The sequence below is a fragment of the Carcharodon carcharias genome, chromosome 9, assembly GCF_017639515.1.
Source record: "Carcharodon carcharias isolate sCarCar2 chromosome 9, sCarCar2.pri, whole genome shotgun sequence".
Taxonomy (NCBI): Eukaryota; Metazoa; Chordata; class Chondrichthyes; order Lamniformes; family Lamnidae; genus Carcharodon; species Carcharodon carcharias.
The window spans coordinates 59921433-59938395 of NC_054475.1; the positions used below are offsets into that span (position 1 = coordinate 59921433).

Consider the following 16963-nt stretch of genomic DNA (forward strand, 5'->3'; position numbering starts at 1 on the left):
TCTGGTTTGGTCAATGCTCAGGGACAGGAGAGGGTGACTGCGAGTGAGGCAGGTAAGGGGAGGAGGGCAGGAGTGCAGAGGCAATTGTCCAATAGGTTTGAGGTTTCCTCAACTTGTTTGGATGAGAGTGGAGGTTATAGGCACATAGGGCCAGGAGAAGGCCATTCAGCCCGTCGAACCTGCTCTGCCATTCAATATGATCATGGCTGATTGAATACTTCAATGCCTTTTACCCATACTATTCCCATAACCCTTTACGTTATTGTTAATCAGAAATCTATCAATCTCTACCTTAAACATACTCAATGACTGAGCTTCCACAGCCCTCTGGGGTGGAGAATTCCAAAGATTCAAAACTCTCCGAGTAAAGAAATTTCTCCTCATCTCGGTCTTAAGTGGCTTCCCTCTTATTTTGAAATTGTGTCCTCTGGTTCTAGGCTCCCCAACCAGGGGAAACATCTTACCTGCATCTACCCTGCCTATTCCTTTAAGTATTTTGTCAGTTTCAATGAGACCACCTCTCATTCCTCGAAACTCCAGAGAATACAGGCCCTGTTTCCCCGATGTCTCTTCATAAGACAGTCCTGCTATCCCCAGTACAACTCTGGTGAACCTTCGTTGCACTCCCTCTATGGCAATAACATCCTTTTTGAGGTAAGGGGACCAAAACTGCGCACAGTACTCCAGGTGCCGTCTAACCAAGCTTCTATACAATTGAAGCATGACTTCACTACTCCTGTGCTCAAATTCTGTTATGATAAAGGCTAACATTCCATTAGCCTTCCTAATCATGCTGCACCTACATGTTAGCTTTCAGTGATTTATGGACAAGGACACCCAGGTCTATTTGTACATCTACACTTCCTAATCTCTTAACATTTACGAAATACCCTACACATCTTTTCCTTCTATCAAAGTGGATAACCTTACATTTTTCCACATTATATTCCATCTGCCATGTTCTTGGCCACTGACTAAGTCTGTTCAAATCCTCCTGTAGCCCCTTTACATCTTCCTTGCAACATACATTCCTACCTAGCTTTGTATCATCCGCGAACTTGGAAACATTACATTTGTTCTCCACATCCAAATCATTGATATATATTGTGAACAGCTGGGGGCCGAGTACTGATCCCTGCGGTACCCCACTGGTCACAGCCTGTCAATGCGAGAATGACCCCTTTATTCCTACTCTCTGTTTTCTGCCTGTTAACCAATCCTTAATCCATGCCAGTATATTACCTCCTATCCCATGTGCTTTTATTTTGCTAATCAACCTCCTGTGGGGAACTTTATCAAAAGCCTTCTGAAAATCCAAGTATACTACGTCAATCAACTCTCCTTTATCAATTTTGTTTGCAACATACTCAAAAAACCAAATAACTCCAACAAGTTTGTCAAACATGATTTCCCATTCTTAAATCCATGCTGACTATTCCCAGGTCATGATTATCCAAGTATCCATTTATCACATCCTTTATAATAGATTCTTGCATTTTCCCTACTACTGATGTGAGGTTAAGAGGTCTGTAGTTCCCTGTTTTCTCTCTCCCTCCCTTCTTAAATAGTGGGGGGCATTTGCTACCTTGCAATCCTCAGGAACAACCTTAGAATTTATAGAATTTTGGAAAATTATCACCAATGCATCCACTCTCTCTATAGCAACCTCTTTCAACACTCTGGGGTGCAGAATATCAGGTCCCAGGGACTTATCAACTTTTAATCCCATTAATTTCACCAATACAACCTTCTCACTAATACTAATTTCCTGTAACTCCTCATTCTTCCTAGTCCCTTGGATCTCTAAATCTGGGAGATTTCCTGTATCTTCCTCAGTGAAAATAGACACAAAGGAAATCATTTAGGGTTGCTGAGTGGATGAGCTAACTGGCCATGGCACCATGGTACAGGAAGCCATTCAAGTGGGGGAAACAAAAAGGAATGTAGTGGTAGTAGGGGACAGTATAGTGAGGGGGATTGACACTGTTTTCTGCAGCAAAGAGTGAGACTCTAGACAGCTGTGTGGGAGATGTGGGAAGATGTGGTGAACCAAAGAGTAGAGAAGAAGAACGAGAGAAAGGTATTAATGTGGGAAATGGCAAACAGACCATGACAGGAAGGAACAGAGAATGCAGGAGTACAAATCTAAGAGTAAATCAGCAAATACGGTTAGCAGTTACAAAAATAATAAAACAATAAAACTAAAGGCTCTGTATCTGAATGCACATTTAATCTGCATATGGACTAGGAAAATCAGATGGGCAAAGGTAGTCTGGATGAGGAATTCATAGAATGTCTTTGGGATAATTTCTTAGAACAGCATGTTTTGGTACCAACCAGAAAGCAGGCTATACTAGACCTGATATTATGCAATGGAATTAATGACCTCATAGTGAAGGCACCCCTAGGTAGCAGCAATCATAATATGATTGAATTTTACATTTGGTTCGAGGGAGAAAAGAATGAAAGCACAGCCAGCTGAAGTGAACTGGAAAATGAGGTTAAGGGATAGGTCAATAGAGATACAGTGGCAGACATTTAAAGAGATATTTCAGAATACACAGAATAGACATATTCCAACGAGAAAGAAAAATTCCAAGGGAAGGGCCCACCCTCCGTTAACTAAAAACATTAAAAATAGCAACAAACTTAAAAAAAAGCACATAATTGTGCAAACATGGATGGCAGGTTAGAAGATTGAACAGAATATAAAAAAACAACAAAAAATGACCATAAGATTGAGAAGGAAGGAAAATTTAGAGTACGAGAGAAAGCTAGGTAGAAATATAAAGACAGGTAGTAAGAGTTTCTATAGATATTTAAGAAAGAAGGTTTAACAAAGTGAGCATTGGTTGTATAGAAAATGAGGCTGGTGAATTAATAATAAAAAAATAAGGAGATGGCAGATGAATTGAACGGGTATTTTGCATTGGTTTTCACTATCGAGGATACAAGTAACATCCCAGAAATAGCTATAAATCAGGAATTGGAAGGGAGGGAGGAACTTGGGAAAATTACAATCACCAGGGAACTGGTACTGAGAAAATTGTTGAATATTGCGGGTTGACAAATCCCCAGGTCCAGATGGACTTCACCCTAAGGCCTTGAAAGAAATGGCTAGTGAGATAGTTGATGCATTGGTTTTAATTTTCCAAAATTCCCTAGATTTGGGAAAGGTTCCATTAGATTGGAAGATAGTAAATGTAATTCCTTTATTCAAAAAAGGAGGAAGACAGAAAGCAGGAAACTACAGGCCAGTTAGTTTCATGTCTGTCATAGGGAAAATATGAGAAGCTACTATCAAAGACGTTATAGCAGGGCACTTGGAAAGATTTTGGGTAATCAGGCAGAGTCAACATGGATTTGTGAAATGGAAATCATGTTTAACCAACTTATTGGAGTTCTTTGAAGAAGTAGCATATGCTGTGGAAGTGGTGAATGTACTGTACTTGGATTTCCAGAAGGCATTTGATAAGGTGCCACATCAAAGATGATTGCGAAAAATAAAAGCTCATAGTGCAAGGGCATAACATATTGGCATGGATAGAAGATTGGCTGGCTAACAGGAAGCAGAGAATTGGCATAAATGTTTTTTTTTCTGGTTGGCAGGATATCACATCCACATGAGTGGTGTGCCACAGGGATCAGTGCTAGGGCCTCAACTTTTTACAATTTATATAAATCACTTGGATGAAGGGACAGATGGTGTGGTTGACACAAAGATAGGTAGGATTGTAAGATGTGAAGAGGATATAAGGAGACTACAAATGGGTATAGATAGGTTAAGTGAGTAGGCAAAGATCTGGCAAATGGAGTATAATGTGGAAAAGCATGAAATTGTCCATTTTGGCAGGAAGAATAAAAAAGAAGCTTATTATCTAAATGGTGAGAGATTGCAGAGCTCTGAGATGCAGAGAGACTGGATGTCCTAGTGCATGAATTGCAAAAGGTTAGTATGCAGATACAGCAAATAATTAGCATAGCTAATGGAATGTTATTATTTATTGTGAGGGGAATTGAATACAAAAGTAGGGAGCTAATGCTTCAGTTATAGAGCATTGGTGAGACCACATCTGGAGTACCATGTACAGTATTGGTCTCCTTATTTAAGGAAGGATGTAAATGCATTGGAAGCAGTTCAGAGAGGGTTTACTAACCTAATACCTGGATTGGGTAGGTTGTCTTATGAGGAAAAGTTGGACAGACTAGGTTTGTATCTAGGTTGGAGTTTAGAAGAGTAAGAGGCAGCTTGATTGAAACATACAAGATCCTGAGGTGTCTTGACAGGGTGGATGTGGAGAGGATGTTTCCTCTTGTGGGAGTGTGTAGCACTAGGGGGTCATTGTTTAAAATAAGGGGTCACTCATTTAAGACAGATATGAGGAGAATTCTTTTCCCCCAGGGAATTGTGAGTCTTTGGAACTCTCTTCCTCAAACGGTGGAAGCAATGGGCAGCAGGGGCAAATGGAATGTTGGCTAATTTTGGTGATGGACCTGGTGATGGAGTATAAAAGCAGGGAAGTCCAACTGGACAGGGCATTGATAAAACCAGAGCTAGAGTACTGCGTATAGTTTTATCTAAGGAGGGCTATAGTTGCAATGGTTGCAGTTCAGTGAAGGTTCACTAGGCTGACTCCTGGCATGAAGGGGTTGTCTTATGAGAAAAAGTTGAACAGCTTAGGCCTGTACTCGTTGGAGTTTAGAAGAATGAGAGGAGATCTTATTGAAGCATATAAGATTCTGAGGAGGCTTGACACAGTCTATTCTGAGACAATGTTTCCAGTCATGGTGGAATCTGGAACTAGGGGTACAGTTTCAAAATAAGGGGTCGTTCATTCAAGACAGAGATGTGGAGGAATTTCTTCTCTCAGGGGTGATTAATCTTTGGAATTCTCTATCCCAGAGAGCAGTGGAGGCTAGGCCGTTGAAAATATTCAAGGCTGATTTAGACAGATTTTTGATCTACAAGAGAGTCAAGGGTTAATTGGGGCGGGGGGAATGGCGGGGGGTGGTCAGGCAGGAAACTAGAGTTCTTACTGAATGACAGAGAAGAGTTGAATAGCCAAAAAGCCTAGTCCTGCTCCTTTTTCCGATATTCTTATATATTTATGCATGTGACAGATCTATCTTATTCAATATCTTTCCTTTTGCTAAATTAGAAAACAAATTATCATTGCTAGGAGGTGGGTAAGTATCATTCTTGATTGCCTTTTGCTTATACTCTCTACAAATCCGAATAGACCCATCTGCTTTCTGAACTACCACAATAGGTGCAAGTCATTCACTGCTCTTCAGCTTTCTAATTGCCCCTGTTCTTTATAATTTATTCAACTCTTCATTTACTGCTTCTAACTGTGCCAAGCCTTGCAAAATATTGACTGTACATTGTCCTTTTTCTTAACTTCGCCTTCGTGATGCCTAATTTTATCATTTGGTCCTCTTTGCTCAAAAATCACTGTTGTGCTCTCCTCACACTTCCTCTATGTCAGATGTACTCTTACTGTAAATAACTCGGCCCAGTTTAACCATATCTTCATAAGCTAATTCCTTCCCATTAGGGAGGCTTTTTCCATTTAACTAATACCAATGGCAAGTAATAGGATGTATCATCATATTCCACTCCAACACTAACTTCGCCTAACACTGGAATACTGATTTTGGCATTAGTCAGTTTCACACCAGTTTTGAGTAAGGGAATATGACTTATGGATTTCTTCTGCCATGCTCCAGAGATAACAGACACAGTTGCAGCTGTATCAACAATGAAAGCAATTGTGAAACTTTGACTTTCATTTCTACTGTGGGTGCTGGAATTATATCTTCAGCCCCATTACTCTTATCTTCCATGTGCTGTTTCTCTTGGTCTCTGACTGAGCACAGCTCTTGATCTTCCTGCTCAATAACCTCAGCTTTTGTTTCCATATCTATCCTAGACATGTTTGAGGACTTCCAGGATCCTGATCCAGTGTTGGATCTACCATGACCTTGACCTGATGCTTGACTGCGAACCGACGCTAGAGTTTGGATGGTTGGTGGCTACCATGGCAACGATAACATCTGAACTTCTGACTCTGAGACTGCATACTTTGCTGCCATGGTCTGGATCCCACCAAATTTTTTGGAATTTCCAACCCTACAAGGCTGATGATGCTTATTTCCTTTACTCAAAAGCTTGGCCTGGATTGTATTGTTTGTTAGACCTCCTACGAACTTGTCTCTAAGGTTGATTTCTAGGTTTACGTCATATCCACAGGGACAAGTTTCTTCAACTCAAAAATATAATCCACTACAGTCTCACTTGACAAATGTTTCCTTTGATGGAATGTAACACTCTGTGCAATCTCATTCTCGGTCGTCCAGAATCTCACTAGTTTCAACGTATTTCATAGTATTGTGAGCTGTCTGGTTAGACATTACAAAACTACATCATGATGAGGAAAGCCTTATTCTCATTGGCTATTTTATTTGCTTTCACCCAATGTGAAGTCTTTGTTCATAAGTATTCCAGTCCTCTTTATTGGATTGAATTTCCCCATTGACCCCAAATATGCATTTGTAACATTTTTCCATTCAATTACATACAGCACTGAGTCTAAAATCATACTTGATCACAATTCCTACAACAGTGATGCACAAATGTAATATTATCCACACAACGTTACGTATACTAACTCAGTGATTTATTCACAAAATGTGACATGTAGTCGGAGTAATTTTTTGAAACGCTCAAAACATTCTCAAATTTAACTTTAGGAATTCCAAAAAAGTGTGTCACAATGTTCTCCAGTTCTTGATTATTCAAATGGAACATAAAAAACCATTCCATCCCTTCCTCATTGCCAACTTTGTGCTGTTTTGGACTGGAAATAACTCACGCAGAGGCTCAACTTCATCATATTGCCACACACTTTATTCACACTGCCAACAAAGAGGGCAGTGTCACAATATGGTCAACTCTCATAGGATACCATCTGAATGTTTCCAATCTGTGACCTGTCTGACCAATGTTGCGATGAATGTTGGAGATATTCATCAAAATCTGTATCAGACAGGTCACAGAGCTGAAACATTAATCCTGTTCCTCTCCCCACATATACTGTCTGATCTGCTGTTTCCAGCATTTTCTGCTTTTATCCCAGACTTCCTGCATCTGCAGCATTTTGCTGTTGTATTCGTGTTTAATCCACCTGCCACTCCTCTTGCAGGAATGCCCAACATGAAGAAATATGTTCTTGTCTCTGACAGCTCTGATGAAAGAGACCTGAAAGGTTAACTCTGTTTCTCTCTCCTAAGTTAATGCCTTTTCCAGCTCCCTCTAGGTGGGAGAAGTGTTGAGACTTCCTGGTGTTTAGTGTTCTGGGGGGAGGAGTTTGTTCGTGTTGAGTTTATTGATATGCGAGTTTCTGTTGGTGCAGAATCATTTACTCCACTGCTGTCTGCTCCATGAATCCTATCCCCTAGCTCTGAAAAGGTGTGGGTCCCGAGGAGAAATGACTGAGTTAAACCATAAGTTACCTTCCAAACCTCGACATTAGCCCGCCTATCTGTTCAAAATTTCGAAAAGCAGTTACCCAATTAAAAAGTAGCCAGTCACATGTATTATCTGTGCAAATGCTGCCCATTTCTTGGTCACATCCCTAATAACGTGTTGACCTAATGATTTCTTTCGCTGATTCATGGTTCAGGTAACCAGCTTTACCTGTTTCAGTGTCAGCGCCGTTCCCTAAGGAAGTGTCCCTCCCTCTCACATCTCTTCTCCAAATCCGCTGCTTTCGTTTTGGTTTCCCGGAAGAATTCGGATGCGGGCGATGTGAGTGGAGTCAGGGCTGGCGATTTACCTCCTTTCTCGGCCTGTGTCCGCTTTTCATGTGAGGAGTGTTTGTCGGGGGCGCTGCGAATCAGCACAGTTTTCCTGGGCTGCCTGAAGTTGAGGAGAGACCATGACAAATTGTGAGACACGCTGCAGGCTCCAGGTAAGCGGCGAGAGCCAGCGGCAGCTGCCCGGACAGCGGATGTGCAAATCTGCAACCCCAACACAAAATGCTGCAAATCCTCAGCAGGTCCGGCAGCCTCTGCGGAGAGCAAGAGACAGAGATAACCCTGACCCTTCGGCAGTGTTGGACAAGTCTAACTTCTGTCAGCGGGAGCCACCTGCCCCTGTGCCCCCAGTCCCCACCCCCTCTGCCCCTGTACCCTGTGCCCTTCTGCCCCATACCCCCGTCCCTGCCCCCTTCTGCCCCTGTACCCCCTGACCCTGCCCCTCTGCCCCTGTACCCCCTGTCCCTGCCCCCTTCTGCCCCTGTACCCCCTGTCCCTGCCCCTGTATCCCCTGTCCCTGCCCCTTCTGCCCCTGTACCCCCTGTCCCTGCCCCCTTCTGCTCCTGTACCCCCTGTCCCTGCCCCTCTGCCCCATACCCCCTGTCCCTGCCCCCTCTGTCCCTGTACTCCCTGCCCCTGTACCCCCTGTCCCTGCCCCTCTGTCCCTGTACCCACTGCCCCTGTACCCCCTTTCCCTGCCCCCTTCTGCCCCTGTAGCCCCTGTCCCTGCCCCTGTACCCCCTGTCCCTGCCCCCTCTGCCCCTGTAACCCCTGTCCCTGCCCCCTCTGCCCCTGTAACCCCTGTCCCTGCCCCTGTACCCCCTGTCCCTGTGCCCCCTCTGTCCCTGTGCGCCCAGTCCCCACCCCCTCTGCCCCGTCCCTGTGCCCCTTCTGCCGCTGTACCCCCTGTCCCTGCCCCCTCTGTCTCTGCCTCTTTCTGTGCCTGTACCCCCTTCTGCCCTGTGCCCTCTGCCCCGTGCCCCCTGTCCCTGTACCCTCTGTCCGGGGCCCCCCCGTCCCTGCGCCCCCCATCCCTGCGCCCCCCTGTCCCTTCGCAGCCCCTGTCCCTGCGCACCCCCCTGTCCCTGTGCACCCCCCGTCCCTGTGCACCCCCCTGTCCCTGCGCACCCCCCGTCCCTGCGCCCCCCCGTCCCTGCGCCCCCCTGTCCCTGCGCAGCCCCCTGTCCCTGCGCACCCCCTGTCCCTGCGCACCCCCTGTCCCTGTGCAGCCCCTGTCCCTGCGCCCCCCCCGTCCCTGTGCCCCCCCTGTACCTGCACCCCCCGTCCCTGTGCAGCCCCCTGTCCCTGCGCACCCCGCTGTCCCTGCACCTCCCCGTCCCTGCGCTCCCCCTGTCCCTGTGCCCCCCCTGTCCCTGCGCCCCGCATGTACTTGCATGCCCCCTGTCCCTGCCTCCCCGTCCCTGCGTCCCCCTGTCCCTGCGCCCCCCCGTCCCTGCGCCCCCCCTGTCCCTGCGCCCCCCCTGTCCCTGCGCCGCCCCCTGTCCCTGCGCCCGCCTGTCCCTGCGCCCGCCTGTCCCTGCGCCCCTCTGTCCCTGCGCCCCACCTGTCCCTGCGCCGCCCCCCCGTCCCTGCGCCGCCCCCCCGTCCCTGCGCCGCCCCCCTGTCCCTGCGCCGGCCCCCTGTCCCTGCGCCCGCCTGTCCCTGCGCCCGCCTGTCCCTGCGCCCGCCTGTCCCTGCGCCCCTCTGTCCCTGCGCCCCACCTGTCCCTGCGCCGTCCCCTGTCCCTGCGTCACCCCCCTGTCCCTGCGCCGCCCCCTGTCCCTACGCCCCCCTGTCCCTGCGCCCCCCTGTCCCTGCGCCCCCCTGTCCCTGCGCCCTCCCGTCCCTGCGCCCCCCCGTCCCTGCGCCGCCCCCCTGTCCCTGCGCCGCCCCCCTGTCCCTGCGCCCGCCTGTCCCTGCGCCCCTCTGTCCCTGCGCCCCTCTGTCCCTGCGCCCCACCTGTCCCTGCGCCGTCCCCTGTCCCTGCGCCACCCCCCTGTCCCTGCGCCGCCCCCCTGTCCCTGCGCCCCCTATCCCTGCGCCCCCCCATCCCTGCGCCCCCCCTATCCCTGCGCCCCCCTGTCCCTACGCCCCCCTGTCCCTACGCCCCCCTGTCCCTACGCCCCCCTGTCCCTGCGCCCCCACTGTCCCTGCGCCCCCACTGTCCCTGCGCCCCCACTGTCCCTGCCCCCCCACTGTCCCTGCGCCCCCCTCCCCCCACCGTCCCTGCGCCCCCCCGTCCCTGCCCCCTCTGACCCTGTACCCCCTGTCCCTGTACCCCCCATCCCTGTGCCCCTCTGCCCCTGTACCCCGTGTCCCTGTATCCCTGTCCCTTTGCCTCTGTACTACCTGTCGCTGCCCCCTCTGCCCCTGTACCCCCGTCCCCACCCCTTTCTGCCCCTGTACCCCCTGTCCCCACCCCCTTCTGCCCCTGTGCCCCCATCCTCACCCCCTTCTGCCTCTGTACCCTCTGTCCCCACCCCCCCTTCTGCCCCTCTGACCCCTGTCCCCGCCCCCTTCTGCCTCCGTACCTGCCCCTTCTTCTCCCGTACACCCTGTTCTTGTGCCCCCTGTCCCTGCCCTCTTCTACCCCTGTACCCCCTGCCCCTATACCTCCTTTCCCTATACCCCCTACAGTGCCTGTACCCTGTGTCCCTGCTCCCTTTTGTCCCTGTACCCCCCTGCCCCTGGACCTCCACCTCTGTTCCTGACCCACCCTGCCCCTAGAACCCGCCCCCATTGTGACCCACCCGTCCTGGACTGCCCCTCTGTCTCCCTGTCCCCAGAACCCTCAATCTGTCCCTGATCATGCCCCTGCCTCTGCCCATGGACTACTTCACACGCACACACACACTCACACACAGGGATCACCCCGTCCCCAGACTCCTTGGGCCCCGGAGTGAAAGACACTTGAATCTGATTTAAAGGCACCAAGTCACACAAGGAAAGAGCTATCACGTGTAAATCCAACGTTGAGAACTGTAATGTCACTGTAAGGAAGGTTGTCTGTGTGCTGTTAGTTATATTCTGTATTTAAATGGGATATTGAAATGGGCTCATGCAGTCTAACTGAAACTTGCAGAGGGAAGTCCTGAGCTCAGCATTTATCCTGGTTCAGATTTTCAAACAGGATGCAGGGGGAAGTGGCACGACTGGTGTTCAGGCAAGGAACTGGGCACTTCCTATCTGAGCAGGAACTGTCATGGTGAGTCAATCCAAGAGAGCAGGAACTGACTTGTTACATCCATACCCTTTACATCTGCAAGAGCTGAGGCCAAAATCAGATGAATCCTCAATCTCATTCTCCGGCCTCATTCACTCTCCCACTGCTCCTCTATAATGCCCCTGCTATGAGGTCTGTTCCTCCTTTGTGTAGCTCTTTGTGTTTACCCCATACAGTCTAAACAAAGGCATGGGTGAAGGACTGACAGATTTCAGATTTACAGATTACAACTTGGATATTTTCAAAGAGGGTTTTTGAAGGCAGGTGTTTCTTGATATGGAGGATCTGACTAATCCCATGAACGCACAAATCCTGAAAACTCCCCTTGACCCAGTGGACCTGGAGGATTTCACAGTCGAGCTGCTCTGATTCTTGAGACACGAATTTTAGCACAGTGCTGAGGAAGTGTTCCATTATCTGAGGTCCTGCCATTCAGATTACTCTTTAAATTAAGCCCCTGTCTACCTGTTCATGTAGAAATATGAGATTGGCTATTTGAAGAACAGGGGAGAAATTCCCCTCATGCCCTCGTTAACATTCCTCCTCAGCAAACACCATCAAATAACGGATTATCTAGTCTGTCATCTCATTCGGGTTTGTGGGACCTTTCTGTGGAAAAATTGTCTGCTGCACTTTCTTAAAGAACAGCAGCAATTCCATTTAAAAAGCAATATATTGTTAGCAATGAAGCATCATGGGATGTCTTGAGAATGTGAAAGGTGCTATGTAAATGCAAGTTTATTTGTTCTTTTGTACTGCCGCAATGTAAATGCTTTTTTATTCTTTCATGTGATGTGGGCGTCGTTGGCTGGGCCAGCATTTATTGTCCATCCCTAACTACCATTGAGAAGGTGGTGGTGAGCTGCCTTCTTGAACCACTGCAGTCCATGTGGCGTAGGTACACAGAGTGCTGTTAGGGAGGGAGTTCCAGGATTTTGACCCAGCGACAGTGAAGGAACAGCGATATATTTCCAAATCAGGATTGTGTGTGGCTTGGAGGGGAACTTCCAGGTGGTGGTGTTCCCATCTATCTGCTGTCCTTGACTTTCTAGTTAGTAGAGGTCATGGGTTTGGAAGGTGCTGTTGAAGGATCCTTGGTGAATTCCTGCAGTGCATCTTGTAGATGGTACACACTGCTGCTACTGTGCATTGATGGTGGAGGGACTGAATGTAGAAAATAAATAGGAGCAGGAGTATTCCATATGACCCATCGAACCTGCTCCGCCATTCAATACAATCATGGCTGACCTTGGGCTTCAACTCCACTTTTCTGTCCGCTCCTCATATCCCTTGATTCCCTGAGAGACCAAAAACCTGTCTATCCCAGCCTTAAATGTATTCAGCGATGGAGCATCCACAACCATCTGGGGTAGAGAATTCCAAAGATTCACAACCCTTTGAGCAAAGAAATTTCTCCCCATCTCATTCTGAAATGATTGACCCCTTACCATGAGACTGTGCACCGAGTTTTAGATATCTCAGTGCAGCGAAACAACCCTGAATCTACCTGCCGAGCCCCTTCAGAATCTTTACTGTTTCAATGAGATCACCTCTCATTCCTCTAAACTCCAGAGAATGTGGACCCAATTTTCTCAGCCTCTCATTTAAGGACATCACTCTCATCCCAGGTACCAATACTAGCGAATATTCCCTTTATTGCCTCCAATGTAAGTATATCCTTCCTTAAACATAGAGGCCAAAGTTTCACACAGTATTCCAGATGGGGCAGTGGTTATATACCATCATACCCAACAGTGCATGCAGCCATCACTGAGAACGCTGATCTCCTCACTGCACTTGCTTGTCTTCAGTTCACTAACATCTTTTATATTGCTCTTGGGATGTGCTCATTCATGGCAAGGTTGACATTTATTGCCCCAGGGCTTGATACAATGGAATGGTTTGCTCCTCCACTTCAGAGACTGGTTAAGAGTCATCTTCGTTGGTGTGGGACAGGCAGGATAAAGACAACATAATTCTTTCCCTAAAGAACATTAATGATCAGCTTTTTAAACAGAATTCAGATTCTCAAGTAACCAAGGTAGGATTTGAATTCATGTGGCTGGATTAACAGTGCACTATTACAATTATTATGCTACTAGACCCCTATGTGACAGCTTGAGAAGTGTGAGATTGACCAGAAGGGCATGTATGTACTGATTGCCTTGTTTCTGCAGGATGAGACTATGAGCTGGATGGTCCTGTGGTCTTTGGGATCCTGGCCTCGGGACCAAATGAGGGTCCTAAGCCCACACTTGCCACGAGAAAGCCCAGTGGAGCGAGCTTCCTGGAGGCAGCCTCCTAATTGGCTGGCTCCATGCTCACCGTCCAATTAAAAACAGCACTGGGCTCTTGATGCTGCAGGGCCAGTCAGAGGTGGGTACTCCTGAGGCAAACCAGGGACCTTGAGGCTCCCTCAACACGGATGTGCACTCTCTGGCCTTCAAAGCTGTAAGGGAATGAAAGGATCCAAGCCGCCAGGTACATGTGAATGGAGAGGGAAGGTCTATACTGGATTGATCTCAGCCCCGATTGTGACATTTTGTGCCCACAGCCCAATCTTTGTGTAATGATACTTGCAGATCTGATGTGCTCCCCCCCCCCACCAACTATCTCATTGCCCTGGCCTGCCACAAGGAAGTTGCCTCCATTGAGCTGGAAGCCTCCAGCAAAATGTTGGCAAAGCTACAAGATTGGGGCTTGAACTATGCCAGTTAGCATCCCAACTTGGCTTCCCTCCTATTTTCCCTGACGCCACTCCACACCCCCCGACCCCCCGGCCTCCAAACCCATCTTCATGGGACTGGGAAACTTCATCCCCATGATGTTGTTATACGCCAGTTTGACTGGAGGAATCCCTGTTAATTTGATTGACAGGTGCTAGACTCAGACAAAAATGAATCAATTTCATTTGTAAAGGAATAAGGATTGAATATTGGCAGGCTCATGGGTTGTTTGTTTTCATTCACTGGGAGGGTAGTGTGGGGTGGGGGGTGGGGGGGTGGTGGTGGTAACAGTTAACCATGCAGCATTCTACATGTAGTCCAGGTGTGATTGTAATGGTACGCACTGGTTTTTATTGAGCTCCAGAAACTGTCATCAAATTTGGATTTCTGTTTCTCCAGGAAGAGCAAGTATGTGAAGTGCCAACCCGCAGCCCAATGCCAAGGGCAGGCTCCCCCCAAGTTCAGCCTAGACTAGTCACCACCGTCTACAGTCACTCTCAGGGTGAGCTCAGCCACTTGCCCAGGAAGTTGAGTAAGTATTGATTGTGTAATCTTTGCACATCAACATCATTGCTGCATGAGTGTGTGCCATCTGGAGCTGATGAGATGCCACAGTGTAACCCACTTTGTAAAATTTTACCTCATGTTCCAGTTGCACCCGTGTCCCAGTCTGAAAAATAACCAAGGGCCCAATTCTACCTGACACTATCAGATCCGTGATTGTATGACTTGTGTGTGTGTCAGTGTAGGTGTGTCAGTGGTTGCGTAGGTGTGTCAGTGTGTGGGTGTATGTGTGTGTCAGTCTGAAAAATAACCAAGGGCCCAATTCTACATGACACTGTCACATCTGGCCAATATCACCAGAAATAAATATTCCATATATCCAGCACATATGCCATATGTACACAAATATGTACCCCATGTGTTGTAATCTGTTCACATGCATATACTCTCCCTGTATGTTGTAATGTGTATGCAGGCATCCACTCCCATGTGTAGTAATGTATATGCAGGTGCATACTCCCATCATGTGTTGTTATGTGTGTACAGATATGTACCCCCATTGTGTGTTGTGATATGTACATAGGCATCTACTCCAAAACATGGTAATATGTGTGCAGGTGTGTACTCCATTGCGTGTAGTAATGTGTACAAAGGCGTGAATTCCCATTGTGTGTTGTGATGTGTACAAAGGTATGTACTCTAGTGAGTTGTAATGTGTACATTGGAGTGTACAATTCCTTTTATTACACTGGAGGAAGTGGTGTTGTACAGCAGGCTTCAGTTGCTGGTAATTCTCTAAGCAGGCCGTTCACAGACAGCCAAACATTGCTGTAAAACAGTGAGGCAGGCTCAGTGAGAACGCACCATGAATTTCTGTTGTGTGACTTTGATGAGAGAGGCTCTCCATTCAGGAGCACAAGGTTGCTGTATTACTTTGGAGTGTTTTATTTACCTGCTGATTATGATCTATTTGGCACAGGAGCTTTTATTGGATATGTACAACAATCATTGTGGCTGTCCTTCTAGCTTTACCTGATTGATAATCCAGCTTCAGTGCTGTTTCCTACTCTTGTATGGAGCTGAAAATGAGCTTCGCTCTCCTGTCTCTGCTTGTCATCACCTTCCAGTCTTTTTGATCAGTCTCCGCCTGGGTGGTTCATATTTGTAACAACTGAATCTTTTGTGTACATTAAAGAGGCTTCCACGCTTAAGGATTCTCAAGCGAAGCTCTGCACTACTTTACATATTCCTCCCTTTCTTTGAATAGTTACCTCCCAGGGAATGAACTGGTTATGCCTGTTACTCCTATCCTTTGCCCGCACAATGACAGTGCCAATGCTACAAATGGATGGTATTTGAAGCGCTGCATTTGGCTCTAACATCCCACAGTAGGAAGGAGAAAATAGGCCAGGTTACCTTCTCCTATTTCCTATCTAGAGATATCTGCTAGAATGGGACAGTGAGGCACTGCACAGTTGAATAAGGACTTATGGTCAAGATCTCCACATGAAAATGGTCACTTGGATGAGAGATGAAAAGGTGACTAACACCTGTGACTCGTACCTTAGCAAGGGGTCAACACTTGCATGAGAGGAGGGAGAGGGAAACAAACTGACCAGAGGAATTGCATTTGCTGTTGGAAAGCATCTTCTAAAAATGAAAGGGATGAAACATTAATTCCCTCCACTACTGATGTACAGTGGCAGCAGTGTATGTCTTATACATTGGGGCACCCCATCTGATTTGCTGCCTTCATGTTGGTGTGTTTTGTGTTGACAGAGCGTATCATCAAAATTAGCATGAGGACAAAGGAACCTTGTCCATTTTGTCTCACACCAACTTCTTTAGGCTCCCGGGGCCCACATGATTGCCACTCAAAGTGAAAATCACCACCACAGTGACAGATAACAAGGTGGCCGGCAGTTCTGTGAGATCGGAGTTTAGGAAGCAAGAGGTGGATCACATGGGTGGGGGAAGGGGAGAGGAGTGGGATAAGCTGCCTGAGGTGCTGTGTCAAAGGCAGCAAGTGGATATGGAGGAGGAGAATATCAGGAGGGGTCAAACCCAATCAAGCCAGCAGCAGCAGGCTGCAGTTTTAATGAGGGGCCAGAAGGAACATTCCTGCTCTTCTTGTATCCACATCCAGGGATTTATAACATTTTATTATTTAACCTTTTAGTGGTCCCTTAAAAATATGTTGTTTTTTTTCCCGACGTAGGGTCCAATTTGCCAAAGGAGTCTGAAGCAGACATTAAGCCCTTGATTTGTGAAAACAATGAATCCAATTCCTGTTTTAGGAGGACTTCCTGGGTGATTGCATGGCATTCTATCCAATGTAGTGTGTGTGTAGTGTTCAATAGTTTGTTTCATCTGTGTTTGATTATGCTACTCCTTGTACACTTGCTTGATTGCTTAAGCCCGTGGGCAGAGCTAGAGAGTTAAGAAATATGAGAAAGTTTCAGAAAGGGGCTGGGGTTCCCTACAGAGACCGTGTGTGTTGAAATTCCTGTAAGTTCTGAGATCTTTTAAAGCTCTGTAAATAAACCGTTTGGATTTAGAACTAGAATCACCTCTGCATTCCTCTGAGATAAATAAAATATACAGCAATCAGTGAATACATAACAGGGTGTAGCAGAACTTGTTGCATGAAATTATTGCACACACACTACGCGCCATATTGGACGCTCAATGT

General features: G+C 47.4%; 1 protein-coding gene across 5 annotated transcripts in view; it reads left to right on the forward strand.

Moving 5' to 3' along the window:
- etv7 (ETS variant transcription factor 7) overlaps positions 1-16963 on the forward strand; it is a 284939-nt gene that overhangs the window by 10682 nt on the left and 257294 nt on the right. For 2 of the 5 annotated variants that reach the window (XM_041195794.1, XM_041195799.1), the window contains exons 1-2: positions 7766-7973; positions 14167-14299. In XM_041195794.1, the coding sequence (XP_041051728.1) occupies positions 7941-7973; positions 14167-14299 (166 nt within the window). In that variant the 5' untranslated portion in view covers positions 7766-7940. Of the gene's footprint in view, positions 1-7765; positions 7974-14166; positions 14300-16963 lie in introns of those variants that run through there. The other 3 variants (XM_041195798.1, XM_041195796.1, XM_041195797.1) reach the window with 3 other exon arrangements.